The following is an 18,520-nucleotide window of genomic DNA, read 5'->3' on the forward strand; positions in this document are numbered from 1 at the left end:
TAACGGATCTTAATTTGGAGCTCTGTAGCTCCGGATAAAAATAATTTAGTGACTCTGACTCGGATAAACAGCTTTGAATATACATGTTAGTGAATATTGAAATTATGGTTAATGTTGTTTAAGTGTGTTATACACATTAAGGATGTGGAATGGAGAGGAGGAGGAGGAAAATTGGGAAATATATGAATGATTCGTGTATAAATGGTCATATGTTTGATTATAACTCATAAACGATGAAATATGAATGATGCTTATTTTTGTGCATTATTGGTCATGGTTTAAGCTCATGTGTGAAAATAAAGTTTCATAGTATGTGTGTATGGTATATTCAGTATATGATTTGGCATGAAATAATACCATGAATGGTTTATGAATTAACACATGTTGGTAAGCCTGATATATGAATAAATGATCAAATTGAGCGAGCGCCGGATTTGAGTACTTCGATCAAGTGACAAAGTGATAAGTGGTAGCTTTAGCTACACTTATCGATCAAGTGACAAGTGGAAAGTGATAAGTAATAGCTTGGCTATACTTATCGATCAAGTGACAAAGTGATAAGTGATAGCTTGGCTATACTTATCGATCAAGTGACAAAGTGATAAGTGATAGCTTCACTACACTTATCGATCAAGTGACAAGTGGAAAGTGGAAAGTGATAAGTGATAGCTTGGCTACACTTATCGATCAAGTGACAAGTGAAAAGTGATAAGTGATAGCTTGGCTATACTTATCGATCAAGAGACAAAGTGATAAGTAATAGCTTTAGCTACACTTATCGATCAAGAGACAAAGTGATAAGTGGCTACACTTATCGATCAAGAAACAAAGTGATAAGTGGCTACACTTATCGATCAAGAAACAAAGTGATAAGTGGCTACACTTATCGATCGTAAACAAAGTGATAGGTGGCTACACTTATCGATCGGGGACAAGTGATAAGTGATCATACGTAAGACCATAGTTATACTATGGCAAAGTGAAAGTGAAGTACTCAATTTTCCGTGACCGTTCCCTAATTTGATTAAGGATGGTAAGTGACAAATGGGCCCGAAAGAATTAAAGTAAATGGATAAGTGGTAGTGTATTTATATCAGGACGATGTTGTTATTCAAACTAAAGTGATATTTTCATTGCTAAATTGAGAATTTCATAAATGTGTTATTGAATGGTATAATCAATAAACATTGAGTTAAATGGTAAATACGTATTAGTTTTGAATTTGATGTCATTGAATTGTACGTGAATTAAATGGAAATTGCTAGTGATATGATTTAAATTATGAGCATGAGAAATTGCGAATTGAATGAAATGGAAATGAAGCATTAAATTGCATGAGTATGTATCGGGTCTCATGCAGGCCCTAATTATTATGATTATAATATTTTGAGGATATATTGTGAAAAGTTATAGAAACATGTTAATTATTTTGAAAGTTTTAATTTTGATGAAATTTTATAACTCGGTTAAATACGTTTACAAGTGTATGTGTTTTGGTAATGCCTCGTACCCTATTCCGGTGTTGGATACGGTTAAGGGGTGTTACAGTTATAGTAAAAGCTTATTATGAAAGTATATGTTATGGTGTATTTATATGTGTTGTTTTTTATTATAACGTTAAAGTTTGTGTATATATATTTGGCTAGAATTTGAACCTATTATGAAAGTATGTTATTAGTATATATATATTTGGGATGTTGGTTGGAATTCGGCAATGAGAAATTGGTAAATAGATTAAATGGTTGGTTTGATAGTTAGCTAATTTTTGGAAGTTTGAGTGGTGAACAATTTTGAATGGTGGATACTTTGATTATATTATGTAAACAGTATATGATGATTATATATGTTTTGGTATTTGATGGATAATTTGGTCATTTAAGGGTTGGATTTTATTTAGGTGTATAATGCTATATATATGAATTAATATTAGTATGGCCACATTAGATTGATTATTTATTAGTGATAATTAGTTATGTCTAGCCTTGCATTCAGATTAAAAATAGGTTAATATAATTGATCACATGATTACGCTACAAGCATGTCTATATTCGGCTATCAATAGTTAAGACCATCGATTATATGCTCATGGTATCTTTGGTTGTGGATTGATCTTTCTATTAATGTATATAGGATATGGCTAATATTAATCAAAGAAGTAGTGAATGAATGGTATAAAATTTTATATTGTAATTTGATAGCCAAATAGAGAATGGAACGAATGGCAAAGTGTGCACATGATCATGCTTGAATGATCTATTTCGATGTGATTAAATGTGCATAAGGTTTTAATGACTAATGGAATATACTTGAACATATTACAGAGTGGTTAAAGTCGTATTTGCTTATGGACATTAATCTGCATATAAGCATATACAGAATTATGAAATAAAGTGTTTAATTATTGTTAAGTATTCGAATACTATTAAGATGTTGTGCATATGATTTGAGTAATATGTTTGTAAATCATGTGTACATTTTGTATAGCTTTGAGTCATGTCAAAGTGTTTGAAATGTGATTATATTCATGGTATGGATTCGGAAAAAAAAAATTATGAGGTATTGATTTGTAATTGTAATATGAATTATATTTATGATTAACCTTTAATTAGCCATATACTTTATATATATATGAATATGACTTGCATAAATATTTGAATATGTACTTTAGTTCGGTAATAGCTCGTGACCCTAATCTGCCGAAGGACACAGGTTCGGGGTGTTACACAATGGTAAGTTAATTTTTTGTTATACGAACTTACTAAGCGTTAAATGCTTACTCTGTCTTATTTCCTCTGTTTTATAGTACTCGGAGGCTCGTAAAGGTTGGAAGCTGGTCGGAGCTACATCACACTATCCCTCGAACTTTTTGGTATATATATAAATAGTAAACTAATTTTGGTAATAATGACATGTATAGGTTAAATGTTACCATTGATGACAATTTAATTTTGGTTGAAATTAGCCATTGAAATGACTATTAAATTATATGTTTTGATATGATGGGTATGTTTAAAAGGGTGTATGGGGAAAATCATATAAGTATATTGGATATTAGTTTATGATAGTGTATTTGGTAAAACATGTTTATAAGTATTAGGCTATCTTGGTGAGTAGGACATTTGATCATAGGTATTAATATGTCATGCATAAGACTTGAATTTGGCTAGGTTTAAATGTATTGAATTGGCTCTTGAATGTGTTTAAATGTTTATATAGGTGAAATGTGAAATTGGGTGAAGAATAAGACTTAGAAATGGCCTTATTTTGTCCACATGGGCAGAGACACAAGTGTGTGTCTCAGCCACGTGTGACACATGGCCTAGCACATAGGCGTGTGTTCTGGTCGTGTGTCCCCTGCATCTTAAAATTGATCACACGGCGTGGCACACAGGCATGTAGCTTGGTCGTGTGACCCCTGCACTTAAATGTATTGTAAGTCAGAGAGTTACACGAGCTGGGACACGACTATGTACCCTACTTCAAATACCACACTGCCTAAGACACGAGTATGTCACTTGGCCGTATGAGCTACATGGCTTGACCACACGGGCGTGTGTCCCCTGCACATTGGAAATTTTTGAAATTTCGTAAAAAATTCTTTGAGTTTTCGATTTAGTCCCGATTTGATTCTAAAGTGAAATTTGAGCCTCGAGGGCTCTCATAAGGGACTTTATGAATAATATCCAACATGAATGTTAAATAATAATATGAAATGTCTGTATCTAATCTGTTTATTCTGGTAATACTCAATAACCCTGCTCCGGTGACGGATACGGGATAGGAATGTTACAATTCTCCCGATCTAAATCAAACAGGTTTTACATTAAAAAACTTTTCCTTAGCATGTTCTATTCGATACGAGTAGGAGAAGTAGTTTTATTAAAAAAAATAGAGAAATCAGAACCAAGTCAAGATGATGTCAGTTGCTAAACGAATTACTTCTTTGGAATGCTCAAAAAAAAAAGATTACTTGGTTTTTTAATTATTATTAATTTAATTAATATATGCCTATTCCGTTCCATTTTTCCTTCATTTTGATTATTTTAATAGGAATCTAGGTATCCACCAAAAAATCAAATCCATGAAATGAAAGAATTATAGAATCGTAAGACTTGCCTTTCAATTATTTCAAATTAGTTTACCTCTTTAAAGAACACCTGGCGATAAAAAATTTAATCACTGTTATCGATGGATACCTTCGTTACAACCAAAAGAATATAATAAATCATATTTGAGATCTAACAATTTTGAGTTTAGAAAAAAAGTATTTATATCATACTAACTTGTTATGCTACTAAAAAGTGGTTTTAAAAAATATATTTAAGGTGGGAAAAATTATTTGGAAATAAGAGTTGAAGATATTTTGGTCTCAATTAATATACATTGCAGATATTTAGGTACTTCACCTATCATATTAGATTAAATTTTTATGTCAACTACTTGGAAAAAAAAGTGAAAATTTGCTATCATATGCCTAACTTATAAATTTAGTATCTATATTTTAATTTGGTCTTTTCCAGTTTTTGTATTTTAAAATTTTAAAATTTTAGTTTTAGCCAAATGATAATTACTATTAAATTCATTAAGTTTTATTGTTTTTAAAATTTGATGTATCAAACATATTATCACATATATGATGCTATACCAGTTTGTTATTTTCACATGTTACTCACAAAAAATCAATTAATTGATTGAACGACTGTCGTTTGCATTATGACTAAAATTTTAAAATTCAAAAAATATAGCCACTAAGAATGATTCAATTGATGAACGTGGACTAAATCTATGACTTTACGCATAATACACGACTGACATAATTTAACCAAACATAGTTAACTGTTACCATTCGGTCAAAACTAAAATTTTGAAATTCGAAAAGTACAAAGACTAAGTATTTATCAAATTGAAGTATAGATATGAAATCTAAAACTTACACAAAATACAGGGTCTAATAGCAAAATTAAAAAAAAAGGGTTTTGTTTTTTCTTGAGCACTAATCCACTAAGTCAAAAGATGACACCCTTGTTGATGGAATAATTTTCTGTTAGCCATCTTTGTATTATAAAAACGGTCCTAATTATTTTACTTTTAGTATAAGCAACAACGGTCCTACTAATATTCTTTTAACCATTAAAAATGCACCGACCATGAATTTTTATTATTTGGTCCCTCTAATTTTTCTACTATTATAACCTTTATTATATCAATATCGTTATTTAAGATTTTTATTGAGGTGCGATGCCACTCTCGGCTGTGTCTCAGTTTAGTTGTAAATTTATGAAACACCGTTTATTTTTATAAAGCAGCAAATATAAATTTGAGGGTATTTTTGTCTCTTTATATGAAAAATTGCAAGGATACATTCACGTGATTACATACAATTTAGAAAAATAAATGCATATGATGGAATTTGAACCAAATACCTCAAAATTTATTTTACCTCGACTTTATCATTTCAACAAAAGCCACTTTTGATTTTTATATCAATTTTTATATACTTATTTCATAATTCTTTTCACCTAGATGGTGTGTATTGTAAATCTAGTTACAATTAAGGCAGGTAAAAGTACCATGAAGGATACTAAGAGTAAGATTACATTTTACCCCCTCTACTCAAGAAATGGGTAAATTAGGCTCTATATGTAAGATAAAATAAGAAATTGATCTTTTGTATTTAAAATTTCATCAATTTGTACTGTTAAAATCTAGAGTGACTGACAGAATGATTAGGCAATGACATATGACATGCCACGTGTACCTCATGCTTATTAGAGCTGATCATAGGTCGGGCCGAGCCATGATTGGACTGGGCTGAGGCAAAAATTTAGGTCCGTTTCCTAGGTTCGACCCGACCCGAAAAATGGGTCTAAAATTTTGCCCAAGCTTGTGCCCATATAAAAATAATAATAAAACCCGAACTCGACCAGCCGGTGTTAAATTTTTTATATAAAATAAATTTAAAAAATATAAGACATCAAATACACTAAAAACAATAAAATAAATATTTCTCAACAAATTGAAAATAAATTAAAAAATTTATACTTAAATAACACTAAGATATGTACAACTGAACAACCAAATGCCTCTAAAATAGTAGTAAAATTAACAATAAAACAAGAGTTATACAATATCCAAACAATAACAGCAAAATAGTAGCAATATAATGGTGAAATGACAACAAAACAATGACAAAATAGTGTAAAAACAACAACTTTTTTTTTTGCAAATTCGGGCCGGGCCAGGACCAAAAATACTTACCCGATACACGGCCCGTTTAAAAAACGAGCCTTATTTTTTTTCAAACCCATTTTTTGAATCTATATTTTTGTCCAAATCTTCTCACTTTTCGGGTAAGCCTATCAGGTCTAATGTTGATGTATAGAAATCAAATTTTAACAGTGAAATTGAAAAAAAATTTTAACAGAAGAACTAGTTTACTCTTTAATATGACGTACATGAATTAATTTACCTATTTTTTAAAATAAAAAGAGTAAATTGCAATACAACTATACAATACTTTTACCGATTAAGTGTTAAAACCGAGTATGAAAAAGCTAGGCAAAAAGAACCCCATAAATGAAATGAGCAACTTGTGAGGAAATAGTTAGCAGCCCATTGAAGACTTCTGTTAAGAGTGAAAATGCTTTAAGTGAGTGTGGTCAAAGCTGCCGTCCACTGCCACTCTCATTTGAACACTGTTTCTCCCCCGCAAATGGCCACACTATTTGCAATCAAATTGCAAAAAACAGTAAACAAGTGGATAGGTTTCAACTTTTTATTGATGATTTCTTTTGGTTTTTATGGCAACCCAAACCAAATTGGCATTCTTTTGACTGTTATTCAACATCTTTTAGTGTGAATCTAATGAAAACCCTATTTCCATCGCTGCTTCCCCTTTTTGGAGACATAACAAGTGAGTTCAGAATGGATTTAAATTATCCGTACAAATTCAATGATTTGTGCATGTTTGAAAGAGATTGAATAAAAATATTAAGTGTGAAAGATAAATTAATAAAAATAGACTTATTTAAAATATGGTTTGAATATAGGCGTTTTTTCGATTTTATGATATGTTTTATATACTTAGTATCATAAAAATCAAAACTCGTGTCGAGGTTTATATATATATATATATATATATAACATGTTTAGTTAATAAATTGTTTTTATTTAAAATTCTAATAAAAGGAATATATATGTGATTACTAAATATTAATAATATAATAATATAATTTTAAAAGGTTTAAATGTAAAATTAGACCTTAAACTTTCACTTTTTTATTTAGGTACTTAAAACTTTTTTTGAAGGAGGTCAAAAGTAGTATATAAATTATCAATTTCGTCTCATTTTACCTAAAAGCATAAATCGGCTAATAAAAGAAATGACATGTGGCACATTCTTATTAACATCATACATGTTTTTAGTAAAATGAGACTGAATTGATAATTTTGATGTACTTTAAAAAAAAGCCAACTTGGGTAAAGCTTAAATAGGTTAGTTAACCATTTACACATAATAGATGACCTTAGCCAAAATTTTAAGCTTGTATTTCGACTTGAACCTAACTTGGACAACAAATTTACAATTAATGTCCTAAAACCAAAGCAAATCTGATCTGACCAAGCCTAACCCATGAATACTGACTCAAAAATTACTCTGATGGAGCAGTCAAGGTATATTTAGGAGAGGCCGCGGCGGGGGAACACTGAGGGACCATCATGGCGAATGGATTGTTGGATTTATCAGGAGGTTGCAATGCTAAGCTTTGGGGTATTCTAGATAGTTTGATTGTAATACATAATAGGAACCGAGACAAAGTGTCGATTTGGATGGATAGTATGGATGTTATTTAGGCCATTCAGGTAGCTTTTTCAAGGACATCTAATTCATCAGTTGCGAGACGTAATCAACAGATGTTGTCGTCAATGATTCAATGAGAAATTATTTATACTCCTCGAGAATAGAATACAGAAGCTGATCGCATCACAAAATTGACTTTTAATAGGGATAAGGGTCCACAATTTTTTGCAGAAAATTCGGGTAATCTAATATAATTATTGTATTGTCTTTCTTTTTCACTCAAAAAAAAAAATTACTCTACTCTTTAATTAGCTTCTTTAATAATACTATTTTACAAGCAAATTATAGTCATTGGGTTTGAGTTGCGATATTCAATTGAATTAGTTCAATACAATTAATATTAAGCATCTAATTAATCAAATATTCAAATATTAATATTTGCAATTTTGTTTAATCAAATGAAAACTTTTTATTAATGAAAGAGAAGTTTACAAGCAAAACGGGTGGAAATCCTTTTCAATATCCTTTTACAAACAAATACCATACCATTTTTGGGGGATTGGGTACGAAATGCTCTAAATTTTGTACCAAAAAACTTTGGGGGTTGGGTTTGGTAATTTTCCCAATTATGGAATCAATTTTCAAATAAAATGAAATAATAAAGGTAAAAACATCAATCTAGTTCCACTCAATTTTGATATTAAGCAAATTGATCCCTTTCAAAAAAAAATCAGAACAATTTAAATTCTGTCAATTTCGAAAGAGAGAAGCTAAAGATAATTCATCATGAAACTTAGCTTTTTTTTGTCAGTTGTACATAATTTTAATTGATATAATTCAAATATATATGTAAATAGGCAGAATGTGTAAAATTTAAGGATTAAATTTATTATCATACCAATCAAAATTATGTAAAGTTGACGGAAAAAATTAATATTTGATTAATTTTCCATAGATGCTAACTTTTGAAATTAATATGGATTGAATTGCTCGATAAATTTAAGAAGGACCAATTTACTAATACCAAAATTGAGAGAAACAAAATAAAAATTTTCACTAATAATAAAATAAAAATAAAGACATCATATGGATAGAATTTTGTTGCTTAATTTTCTATTTTTTTATTATGCTTACCGATTCTTCTTCTACTATTTAATTCAGATACATCATTCCTTTACTTAAATTTAAGTAATAAAATAATATTTAAAGCAACCAATTCTTTTTCAAATAAGATATGCTTAGACTTTGGATGATTATCTTTGATTTTTCTTCATAATAGTAATATTTTTTTACGATTTATCTGTTATGTGTTTGTTCTTTTTGACACAATGCTTGGAATTATTTATAGTCTCTCCCCAACCTATAAATAGGAAGATAATGTGTTTCAGTGCACTTGAACCGACGTCTTCCTACATTAATAACAATACTCATGCAAATCGAGCTAAAATTTAGTCGACTTGAATTGTAATTTGTAGTCAAACTATATATAAAAAAACATTATCCACATCTTAAAGGGACAACTAATTTTAATGGGATGAAAGTAAATAATCTTAAAAGGGATATAATACCAAATTTTTAAATGGACTAAAACGAAATTTTATCTTTTCTGGGGCCCCTGCCTCCCCCTCCCCTTGCGCGGACCCTGATGTGTATATATATTTAGAATTTTTATCACAAAATCGTCTGAATCTCAAACTCATTAAACTTGAATTTTTGGTCAAATTATTTTCCAAAACCCTCTTCTCCGGCGCACGGTAAACAAAATCCATGGTTTGTTCTAATCTTCTTCTTCTTCTTCTTAATCCTCTTCTTTTATTACATGTTTTTTTTTTCTGATTATATTATGTATGTCTGTTTTTTTTTTCAGGATCTTGAAAACGGAACAGTTCGATACGAAGATGTTAGTCGTTAATGGAGTTCTTTACATAATATAAACCCCAGTTTCTGTAATCTGTTAAACTGAACTGTGTTCTGTTTTCTTTTTTCCCAGGAATATGTAACGAATTCTCGAGGATTAAAGCTATTTACATGCAGATGGTTACCAGTAAACGAAGAACCCAAAGCTTTAATCTTTATCTGCCATGGTTATGCCATGGAATGCAGTATCACCATGAACAGTAAGTACATACATATATGCATGCATATAGATTATATATAAATAAGGAAACATGATGATATATGGTATAAAATCCAGGTACTGCAATTCGATTGGTGAAAGCAGGGTATGCAGTTTATGGCATAGATTATGAAGGCCATGGCAAGTCTTCCGGGTTGCAGGGCTATATCTCAAGTTTCAGTCATGTTGTTGATGATTGTTCCGATTATTTCAATGATATTTGTGGTAATTATGAAATTTCAATTCCTCTTTATATATATATATATATATATATATATATAAGTTGTTTACTTTGTTTTTCTAATGAAAAAATTGCAGAGAAAAAGGAGAATAAAAAGAAGATGAGGATTTTGTTAGGGGAATCAATGGGAGGAGCAGTGTTGTTGCTTGTTCATAGGAAGAAGCCTGAATATTGGGATGGAGCCGTCTTGGTTGCCCCTATGTGCAAGGTAAATTTTATTTTCTTTATTTTTTTAATTTTTTTAAAATAAATATGAATATAGTATGTCGATATATATTTTATTTTATATTTTATAAAATGATAAAATTATGAAACTATGTTAATTAAAAATTTAAACACAAATCTTATTTATATTTAAAGCTAAAGTAGGTAACATCTTTAAATAAAAAAATGGTTATTTTGTGTCCTTACTTTTCTTTTTCTAAAAAAAAAAAAAAAAAAGACCTTTTCTTGAGTTTTATTATTATTATTTAACTTCCTTTATTGTGGGAACCACGATGAACAAATAAAAATGGCTTTCCAAAATAAAAAAATAAAAAGGAATAACGTGTGTTTAGTGTTTTCCTCTCTTTCGAGTAGTGGTATCCATATATTTATATGATATGACATGCTAGAAACACGTATTCTACTCAGACTCGACATGTATTTATAAAATTTTACGCACACGTAATATTATAGAAGAACGAGCCCGACCTACAAGCCTAACCTGTAAATTGATCTTGCGAGCTCATTACAATCCAACCCAAATCCATTCGAGTTGTGGGCCGGTATTAATAATTATCCTAACAACGGGGACCACATTTGGTAGCTATAATAATAATATACCTTAAACTTTTGGTTAAAAATGTTGTTAAATAAAAGTTAAATAATTTAATTAGGATTTTTTTTACAAAAATACTTTTTTTTAAAGAAAAAGTGAAAAAGAACGTTGACCCATAATTTGGCAGTAAAAGACGGAAATTAGTTATAAGAACATTATTGCTCATTGGTTGTTTAAAAATGTCAATTTTCCATTTTCAATTTGAAAGATTACAATTTTTGGTTAAATTTTACCATTAATCCCTACACTTTATGAAAATTATAGATTTAATCCTTATACTTTAATTTGATTTTTAATTCCCGTCGTAATTTTTATTTTGTGATAAACAAATATAGTACAGTTTGCTTTTGACCTTTATAAAAATACAAAAACTAAAAATATTAAATTAAAATATAGGGACTAAATTGAATTTGAACATGTGTAATTTGTAATAAATAAATATTAATGTCCTTTAATCAACGTGAAAGGGCTTTTATTTTGTCATATACTAGAGTTTGCATTTGACTTTTAGAATAAGTCCATTCAGAAAATGTCACAGCTTACCTCATATAAAAGGAAAAATATAGCGAAAAGAAGTATATTTATTTAATAGTAAATTTAAATTTTAAAAGTTTACATTTGAGTCCCATGTAAATCATGTGTAAATTCTTTCAAATTTTATTTAGATCCAAATATATTTCAATACAAATGAATTTTTTAAATTTCTCTCATTTTTTTTGTTTTTCTAATGAAAACTACAAAACAAGTAATATTTTTAATTAAATTTGATTCTTAAACTAAAAAAAAAATCATTCCCACCTTTGAATAAATTGCTTTGAACAGCTGTTATGGTTGAATCAAGCTGTAAGTTTCCTTTTATAATTTAGATCAGATCAAGGAAAATTAAAAATAATTATTTTATATTAATTAATTAATTAATTTATATGTATAGATTGCAGATGAAATGAAGCCACATCCATTGGTGATAAGTGTATTGCAAAAGGTCAACAAGTTTATTCCAACGTGGAGAATCGTTCCAGGTCAAGACATCATTGATGCTGCTTTCAGACAGCCTGAAATAAGAGCTCAGGTACCTTTCTTTCTTTCTTATCTTCTCCTACAGTGGCGGGTCCAACCCTGTTTACTGAAAGCAGTGGGTTCGGAATAAGGATATCTGAAAAGCTGAATCACTAGATTTAGATCCATGTCATAGAGCATGTAGCGCATTAATAATTTGGAATGCTACTATTCGGGTTATTATGGCTCACCTTCTTAAGCATTTTACGAAATGTCTAGCCACTCGAGTTTATAGTAAAGGCATTCTCTAAATCTATGCGAATGTTCAATAGGGTCGAAAGACAAAACCCTGAATTAAAATGGAATTACAGGTTAGAGCAAATCCATATTGCTACAAAGGACGGCTTCGTTTGAACACAGCCAATGAACTTCTAAACACCAGCCTGGAAGTTGAACAAAGACTCCACGAGGTTTGTTATTACCCCTTTTTTTTTGGGTTAATTGCACTAAATGTCCCCAAACTATCTCTTACATTTTAAATTGGTTTATAAACTTAAAAGATGTTATAATTTGAGTACTTAAAATATCAATATTATATCAATTAAATCTTTCCGTTAACTTAGTCATTAATTTACGTGTTAAATGTTATTTCGAATTTGAGGTAGAGTACATTTACAATGTTTGCACTTATCACATTGACAATTTGGGTATAAGTTTGAACGGGTCTTGTCCCATTAACGTCGAACAGGTATCATTACCATTTCTAGTTCTACATGGAGGGGAAGATAAAGTAACAGACAAAGCAGTGAGCCAACAATTGTACAATGATGCAGCAAGCTCGGACAAGAGTTTCAAGTTGTATCCTGGGATGTGGCATGGCCTTTTGTACGGCGAATTACCGGAAAACATCGAGATTGTGTTTGCAGATATTATCGGTTGGCTGAACCAGAGGAGTGAGTTCGGGAACTCGAGGTTGGAGAGAGAATTGAAACTTCAAGATGATGAGATATTGATCTTGAAACACAAGTGAACTTATTATAACTAAATGTTATAGTGAAAATTTGTACCTGAAAAAGAAAATTGTGTATTAAAATATTATATAATATATTGTGGAGTGTATCTTGTATTTTTCGATCAAATCAAAATTAAAACAGAGACGATATTACAATTAAGAATCACATGACATCACAACGACACAACAATATTCTAAACAGAGACAAAACAGAGATAATAATGTGACGAGAAGCTTTAGACGTCACGACGACACGATAATTTCTTAACTTAAAACAGCTCCAATAAGCACTCAAGAACCACAACATTAGATTCCATTAAGTCACCAAAATCTAATCCAAAGTGTCATCATCAAATCCATATCACTTAGACGATGAAGTATTTTTTGTGTGCAAGTTACATGCATGTTATTTTTTTTAATGATATTTCAATAAATTTTTTTATATTATTTTATATTAAATTTTTTTATAAATACATATAATAAAATTGTGCATCACACATGTATGAAAATTAGTTAATTTATTATTTTAAATGTTTTAAAGATGTTAAACTAAATTTTATCATTTAAAAGGGATAAAATGTAATTTTATCATTATATCAGTTTAGGAGTTAAATGTCATTATATCAATTTTATCATTATATCAATTTAGGAGTTTTATATGTTTTTTTGTTTGTTTTTCTATTGTTTAATAAGTCTTCAGTTTTAGAAGTTTTTGTTTGCTCTTGTAGCACCTTTTTTAGTCTTAATTATGCATGTAATTTTAGTTTTACAAGTGATTTTAGAGATGATTTTGTTGTCGTCCTCTCTAATTTGGTGAATAGTTGATTCTTTGTCGATTTTTACTCGCCGCTTTGGACCATCTGGAGCTGATTTCATTATCGTATTAAGTGCTTGCAGTCACTCCAGATATGTCGTGTTTCAGTTGTAACAAAGTCAGCTGTCAACGTGTTATAATGTTCTAATGATACTGAGGCTAAAACATTTGTTGTGTTGATGGAGCTTGTCATTCACTATCTACGACGAGTATTTGCTCTTTGTTTCTCTCTGAATTGTATAGTGTATATTTATCACATTGACAATTTGGGTTTTAACATGTTGAAAAAAGAATAAAGTCCTAAAAAAAATTATATAGTAAATACTTCCGTATTTCATTTAATGTACAACTTGACAATTAAAATGATAGAAAGATTTGATTGAAATGATATTGATACTTTTAAAGACATGATTAAAAAGATTCGAAGTTTGGGGCCTAATTAAGAATCTGCGCAATAGATGGAGGACATCTAACGCAATTCATTTTTTTATCCAAATCTAAAGGGTCTTGTTTTCGTCTACGTTGAACAGGTTTCATTACCATTTCTAGTGTTACATGGAGGGGATGATACATTAACAGACAAAGCAGGTAGCCAACATGTTGCATCAAGTTCAGACAAGACATTAAAGTTGTATCTTGGGATGTGACAAGCCTTGTTGTACGGGGAAACACCGGAAATAGTTGAGGTTGTGTTTGCAGATATTATCGATCGGTTGGATTAAAGAAGTGAATATGGAAATTCGAGAATGGAGAGGTAATTGAAACTTCAATTTTTGATGTTGATGGTATTTAGAAATACAAGCGACCTATTAATAAGTGATTGGGTGAGATGATAAAGCGCATTGCACTCCCAAGAGAAGAATGTAGATTCGAATTTTGAAAACAATATTATTGAGAATGAATAATCATAAACCCCAAACATGAATCATAAAACGGACATTCATAATATAAAAAAGAAAAACCAAAAATACAAGGGACCTAATAAGTAACAATATGCAAATTTCATCACCTTCTTTTAACACATTCTTTTAAATATTATAAAACTATGTAGTTGATTACCTAAACTTAAATATTAATTTTATAAAGATTAACAATCTTTTTCACCCTCTTTGTAATATAATGGTTAATTAATTTAGATCACACACATATATAGGCATGAGTTTACAAAATTGAACCCTTACATTTTTTCACTCATTTTGTCAAAATTATGTAAATTTAATCTTCAAATTTCAACATTAAGATTCAATTCAACTTTAAATCGAAAATTTCGTTTTATGGTTGACCCTTAATTGAATTAGCATTTTTTTGTCACCACATATTTTATCCAATTTATTTGTAATTTTAGCAATTTTTAGCCTGATTTTTGGGTTTTTTCCTTGTTATATCATCTTATTTTTTCATATATTTTGAAAAAAAATATTTTACCCTCTCAAAATATAAACTTTTCATTGTCTTCATGGCACTGGTATGTTTGATTTTTTTGTTCTTAATTTCTTAATTTTTCATACAGATTTTGTCGTTTTTTTTAAAATTAATATTTTCTATCAATTTTTTCACAGGAGCATCCACCAGAAAATGTTAAATATGATGAGGTGAATTTTGCAAATAAACCATTTTTTTTTCTTTTAAATTGGGATTTTATGGCTAAATTTTCATATAATTTTTTTACAGGAATTCATTACAAATTCTCAAGGATCAAAGCTTTTCACATGTAAATGGATCCCAATAAAAGATGAACCCAAAGCTTTGATCTTCATTTTCCATGGTTATGGCATGGAATGTAGCATCACCATGAGCAGTAAGTGTTTTGATTTTTTAATATAAAAATATGTAAAATTAAAGTCTAAAATGAGATATTTATTAAATTATTGGGGATGAAATTAATTAGGTACTGCAATTAGGCTTGTTAAAGAAGGATATGCAGTATATGGCATAGATTATCAAGGCCATGGAAAATCATCTGGATTGGATGGCTATGTTGAGAACTTTGATGATATTGTCAATGACTGCAATGACCATTTCTCCAATATTTGTGGTGAGTTTGCCTAAATTACGAAATATAGGTAAATTAGTTTCGATACGTTAAATTAAAAAGTAAATTAATTTTTTTGTTAAAAATAAGTGTGGCTGATAAAATAACCACGTGCACCTCATGATGATGTATATAGACCAATTTTTAACAGTAAAGATGAGTGAAACTTTTAAAAGGACTAATTTACTTTTTAATTTAACATACAAAAACTAATTTACCCATTTATGAATAGAGGGGGCAAAATGCAATTTGACTCGAAATATAAGGTTCTCCATGATACTTTTACTCAATGATCAACTTGGAATTTTCCATTTTGCTATGTTTAGGGACAAAATAAAAAATTTATTTTAATTGGATTAAAATTAAAATTAAAATTTTGAGACGATAAAAATATTTTTATCATAATATTAATTTATTATTTCAAAATTTTAAACCAGGGAGTAAAGTGAAAATTTTAAATTACTATTTATCATTTTACTATTTATAAATAATAAGTAATTATTAATATTTATAAATGTGATTTAATCAGAGGAGGAAAAGAATAGAAGGAAGAAGAGGTATTTGCTGGGAGAGTCCATGGGAGGAGCCGTCATTCTTCTTCTACATAGAAAGAAGCCCGAGTTTTGGGACGGTGCCATTTTGGTAGCCCCAATGTGTAAGGTATGTGTAATGCTGAGTTCGGTTCGATTTGATCAGGTTTTTCGAAACAGAATTACATTGATTCTCAAATTTTTTGAGTTTTTGAAATTTTTATAAAAAAATAAATTTTATTTTATGGCTTTGAGACATTATAAGGTAAAATTTCAAAAAAAATTTAATAAATATTTCTTTAAAAAATTAAATATTCAAGTAAGTAAAAAAATAGCAATAACTCTTATTTTTTAAATGGTTGTATATATAGTATTTTAAGTTAATTTCACTATTCTAAATTTGAATTATTTATTTTACAACATAAAAATAAAATTAATTATAAATCAAACAAATATAAATTCGGTTCATGTAATCACATCTTTTAAACTTGTGAATTAAAACCATCCAAACACCATTATTTGAATCAATTTTAATTTCTAAACTTTTGTTTAATATTTGATGAAAAATATACATGTAACTGTTTTATACAATCTTTTTCTCGTGATTTGATGACGTATAAATTTTATAAAAAATGTTGATGAAATATTGGAATATCTTGTTATATTTAATAAAATTAGTTTTTGTGAAGTGATACATATTAATTTATATCCCAGTTTTTGTTTAGTGTTTAATTTAATTAAATTAATTAATAAAAAATTAATCAGATTGCAGATGATATGAAGCCACCAGCAGCAGTTACAACGCTACTCCAAGGGTTGAGCTGGGTAATCCCAACTTGGAAATCATTCAATATAACCAAAGACATTATTGAAATTGGCTTCAAAGAGCCTCGAGTTAGAGAAGAGGTAATTATGTTTTATTTTTAACATAACAGTTAAAATCAGGGTCTTTTAGGGGTCAAAATTAAATTTTAATTTTTAATAGTCTATATATTTATAATTTTTAAAGAATTAAATCAAATTCTTTTATTATTTTTAAGGAGGCCAGAGTGTAATTTTATTTTTACTAATTTAAAATTTTAAAATTTCTAAAGGGCCTAAATGGAGAATTTTTCATTTTAGGGGGTTGGGACCCCCACCAGCACCCTAGATATGTCACTGTCTAGAACTACCTATAGTCTCTCCCCAACTTTAAAATAAGATTTAATATTTTAAGAGTTTAAGGTTTAGTTCAGTAAATAAGATTTCAGATGTAAGATTTAGAATTTACATTTCATCAAGAAAATAGGTACATATTTTATTATACTAAGATAAATTTTTTAAAATATTAAATTAATTTTTGAATTAAGTTGTAACCATTTTAATTATTTTTAAACTCTTAATATAATTTAAGATAAATACGTATTGATCTTGTAAACAGATTAGGAAGAACGAATACTGCTACAAAGGACCACCACGAATGAGAACAGCCTCTGAGCTTTTGAGGGTTAGCTATGATATTGAGCAAAGGTTAAGTGAGGTTTGTACTACTAGTAATTAAATTTATTTATAAATAAAAAAGACCCAATTCAATCATTAATATGATTGCATGAGTGTATTGATGATAAATTAAATTTAACATTCATTCGAGTATGGGGACTTACGGCATAATTTGACCATAACTAAATTGTAAAAAATATAAACTATAAGGGTGGTCTTTGACTAGTTCCTTGTTTATTGTAATATGATTAGGTTACACTTCCATTTATAGTTCTCCATGGAGAAGATGATAAAGTGACAGACCAACAAGTTAGCAAAGAACTATTCAAGGTAGCTTCAAGCACAGACAAGACCATCAAGCTCTACCCCGGAATGTGGCATGGTTTGCTCTGCGGCGAGCCCTTGGAAAACACCGAAATCGTGTTTGCCGACATTATCAGATGGTTAGAAGAACGAACTAAACTCGGAAATCCGAGGGCAGAGACGTTAAACAAGGTTCAAGCTGATAATTTGTCATTGAACAGGAACAACAAACTCTAGTAGAAACTATTGAAAACTTGAAGCTCCAAAACCCGAAAATCTGACTTAGTACACAATTGTTTACTCGAAAGTGCAATGTTCAAATCATTCATCATTTTTTTCTTAAACATAAAATTTCATGGTCTTAGTTCTTGCGTTT

General features: G+C 29.3%; 2 protein-coding genes across 3 annotated transcripts; both read left to right on the forward strand.

The window, feature by feature from the left end:
* The first annotated feature begins 9,448 nt into the window (after window positions 1–9,448).
* Window positions 9,449–13,100, forward strand: LOC105778274 (caffeoylshikimate esterase). 2 transcript variants are annotated; one of them, XM_012601954.2, is made up of 8 exons: window positions 9,450–9,571; window positions 9,669–9,701; window positions 9,792–9,918; window positions 9,996–10,142; window positions 10,236–10,366; window positions 11,910–12,047; window positions 12,346–12,444; window positions 12,723–13,100. In XM_012601954.2, exons 1-8 carry the CDS (start codon window positions 9,569–9,571, stop codon window positions 13,002–13,004), a joined length of 960 nt encoding a protein of 319 aa, XP_012457408.2. In that variant the 5' UTR covers window positions 9,450–9,568; the 3' UTR covers window positions 13,005–13,100. The 2 variants fall into 2 exon arrangements, with proteins under 2 accessions (XP_052477601.1, XP_012457408.2); XM_052621641.1 differs by lacking the exon at window positions 12,346–12,444 and having other exon boundaries at window positions 9,449–9,571.
* Window positions 13,101–15,256: 2,156 nt separating this feature from the next.
* LOC105777670 (caffeoylshikimate esterase) lies at window positions 15,257–18,381 on the forward strand. Its single transcript, XM_012601034.2, has 8 exons — window positions 15,257–15,265; window positions 15,360–15,392; window positions 15,472–15,598; window positions 15,689–15,835; window positions 16,362–16,492; window positions 17,128–17,268; window positions 17,783–17,881; window positions 18,094–18,381. The coding sequence occupies exons 1-8, from the start codon at window positions 15,257–15,259 to the stop codon at window positions 18,379–18,381; spliced, it is 975 nt and encodes a 324-aa protein (XP_012456488.1).
* Window positions 18,382–18,520: the final 139 nt, after the last annotated feature.

Source organism: Gossypium raimondii, chromosome 10, assembly GCF_025698545.1.
Source record: "Gossypium raimondii isolate GPD5lz chromosome 10, ASM2569854v1, whole genome shotgun sequence".
Classification (NCBI taxonomy): Eukaryota; Viridiplantae; Streptophyta; class Magnoliopsida; order Malvales; family Malvaceae; genus Gossypium; species Gossypium raimondii.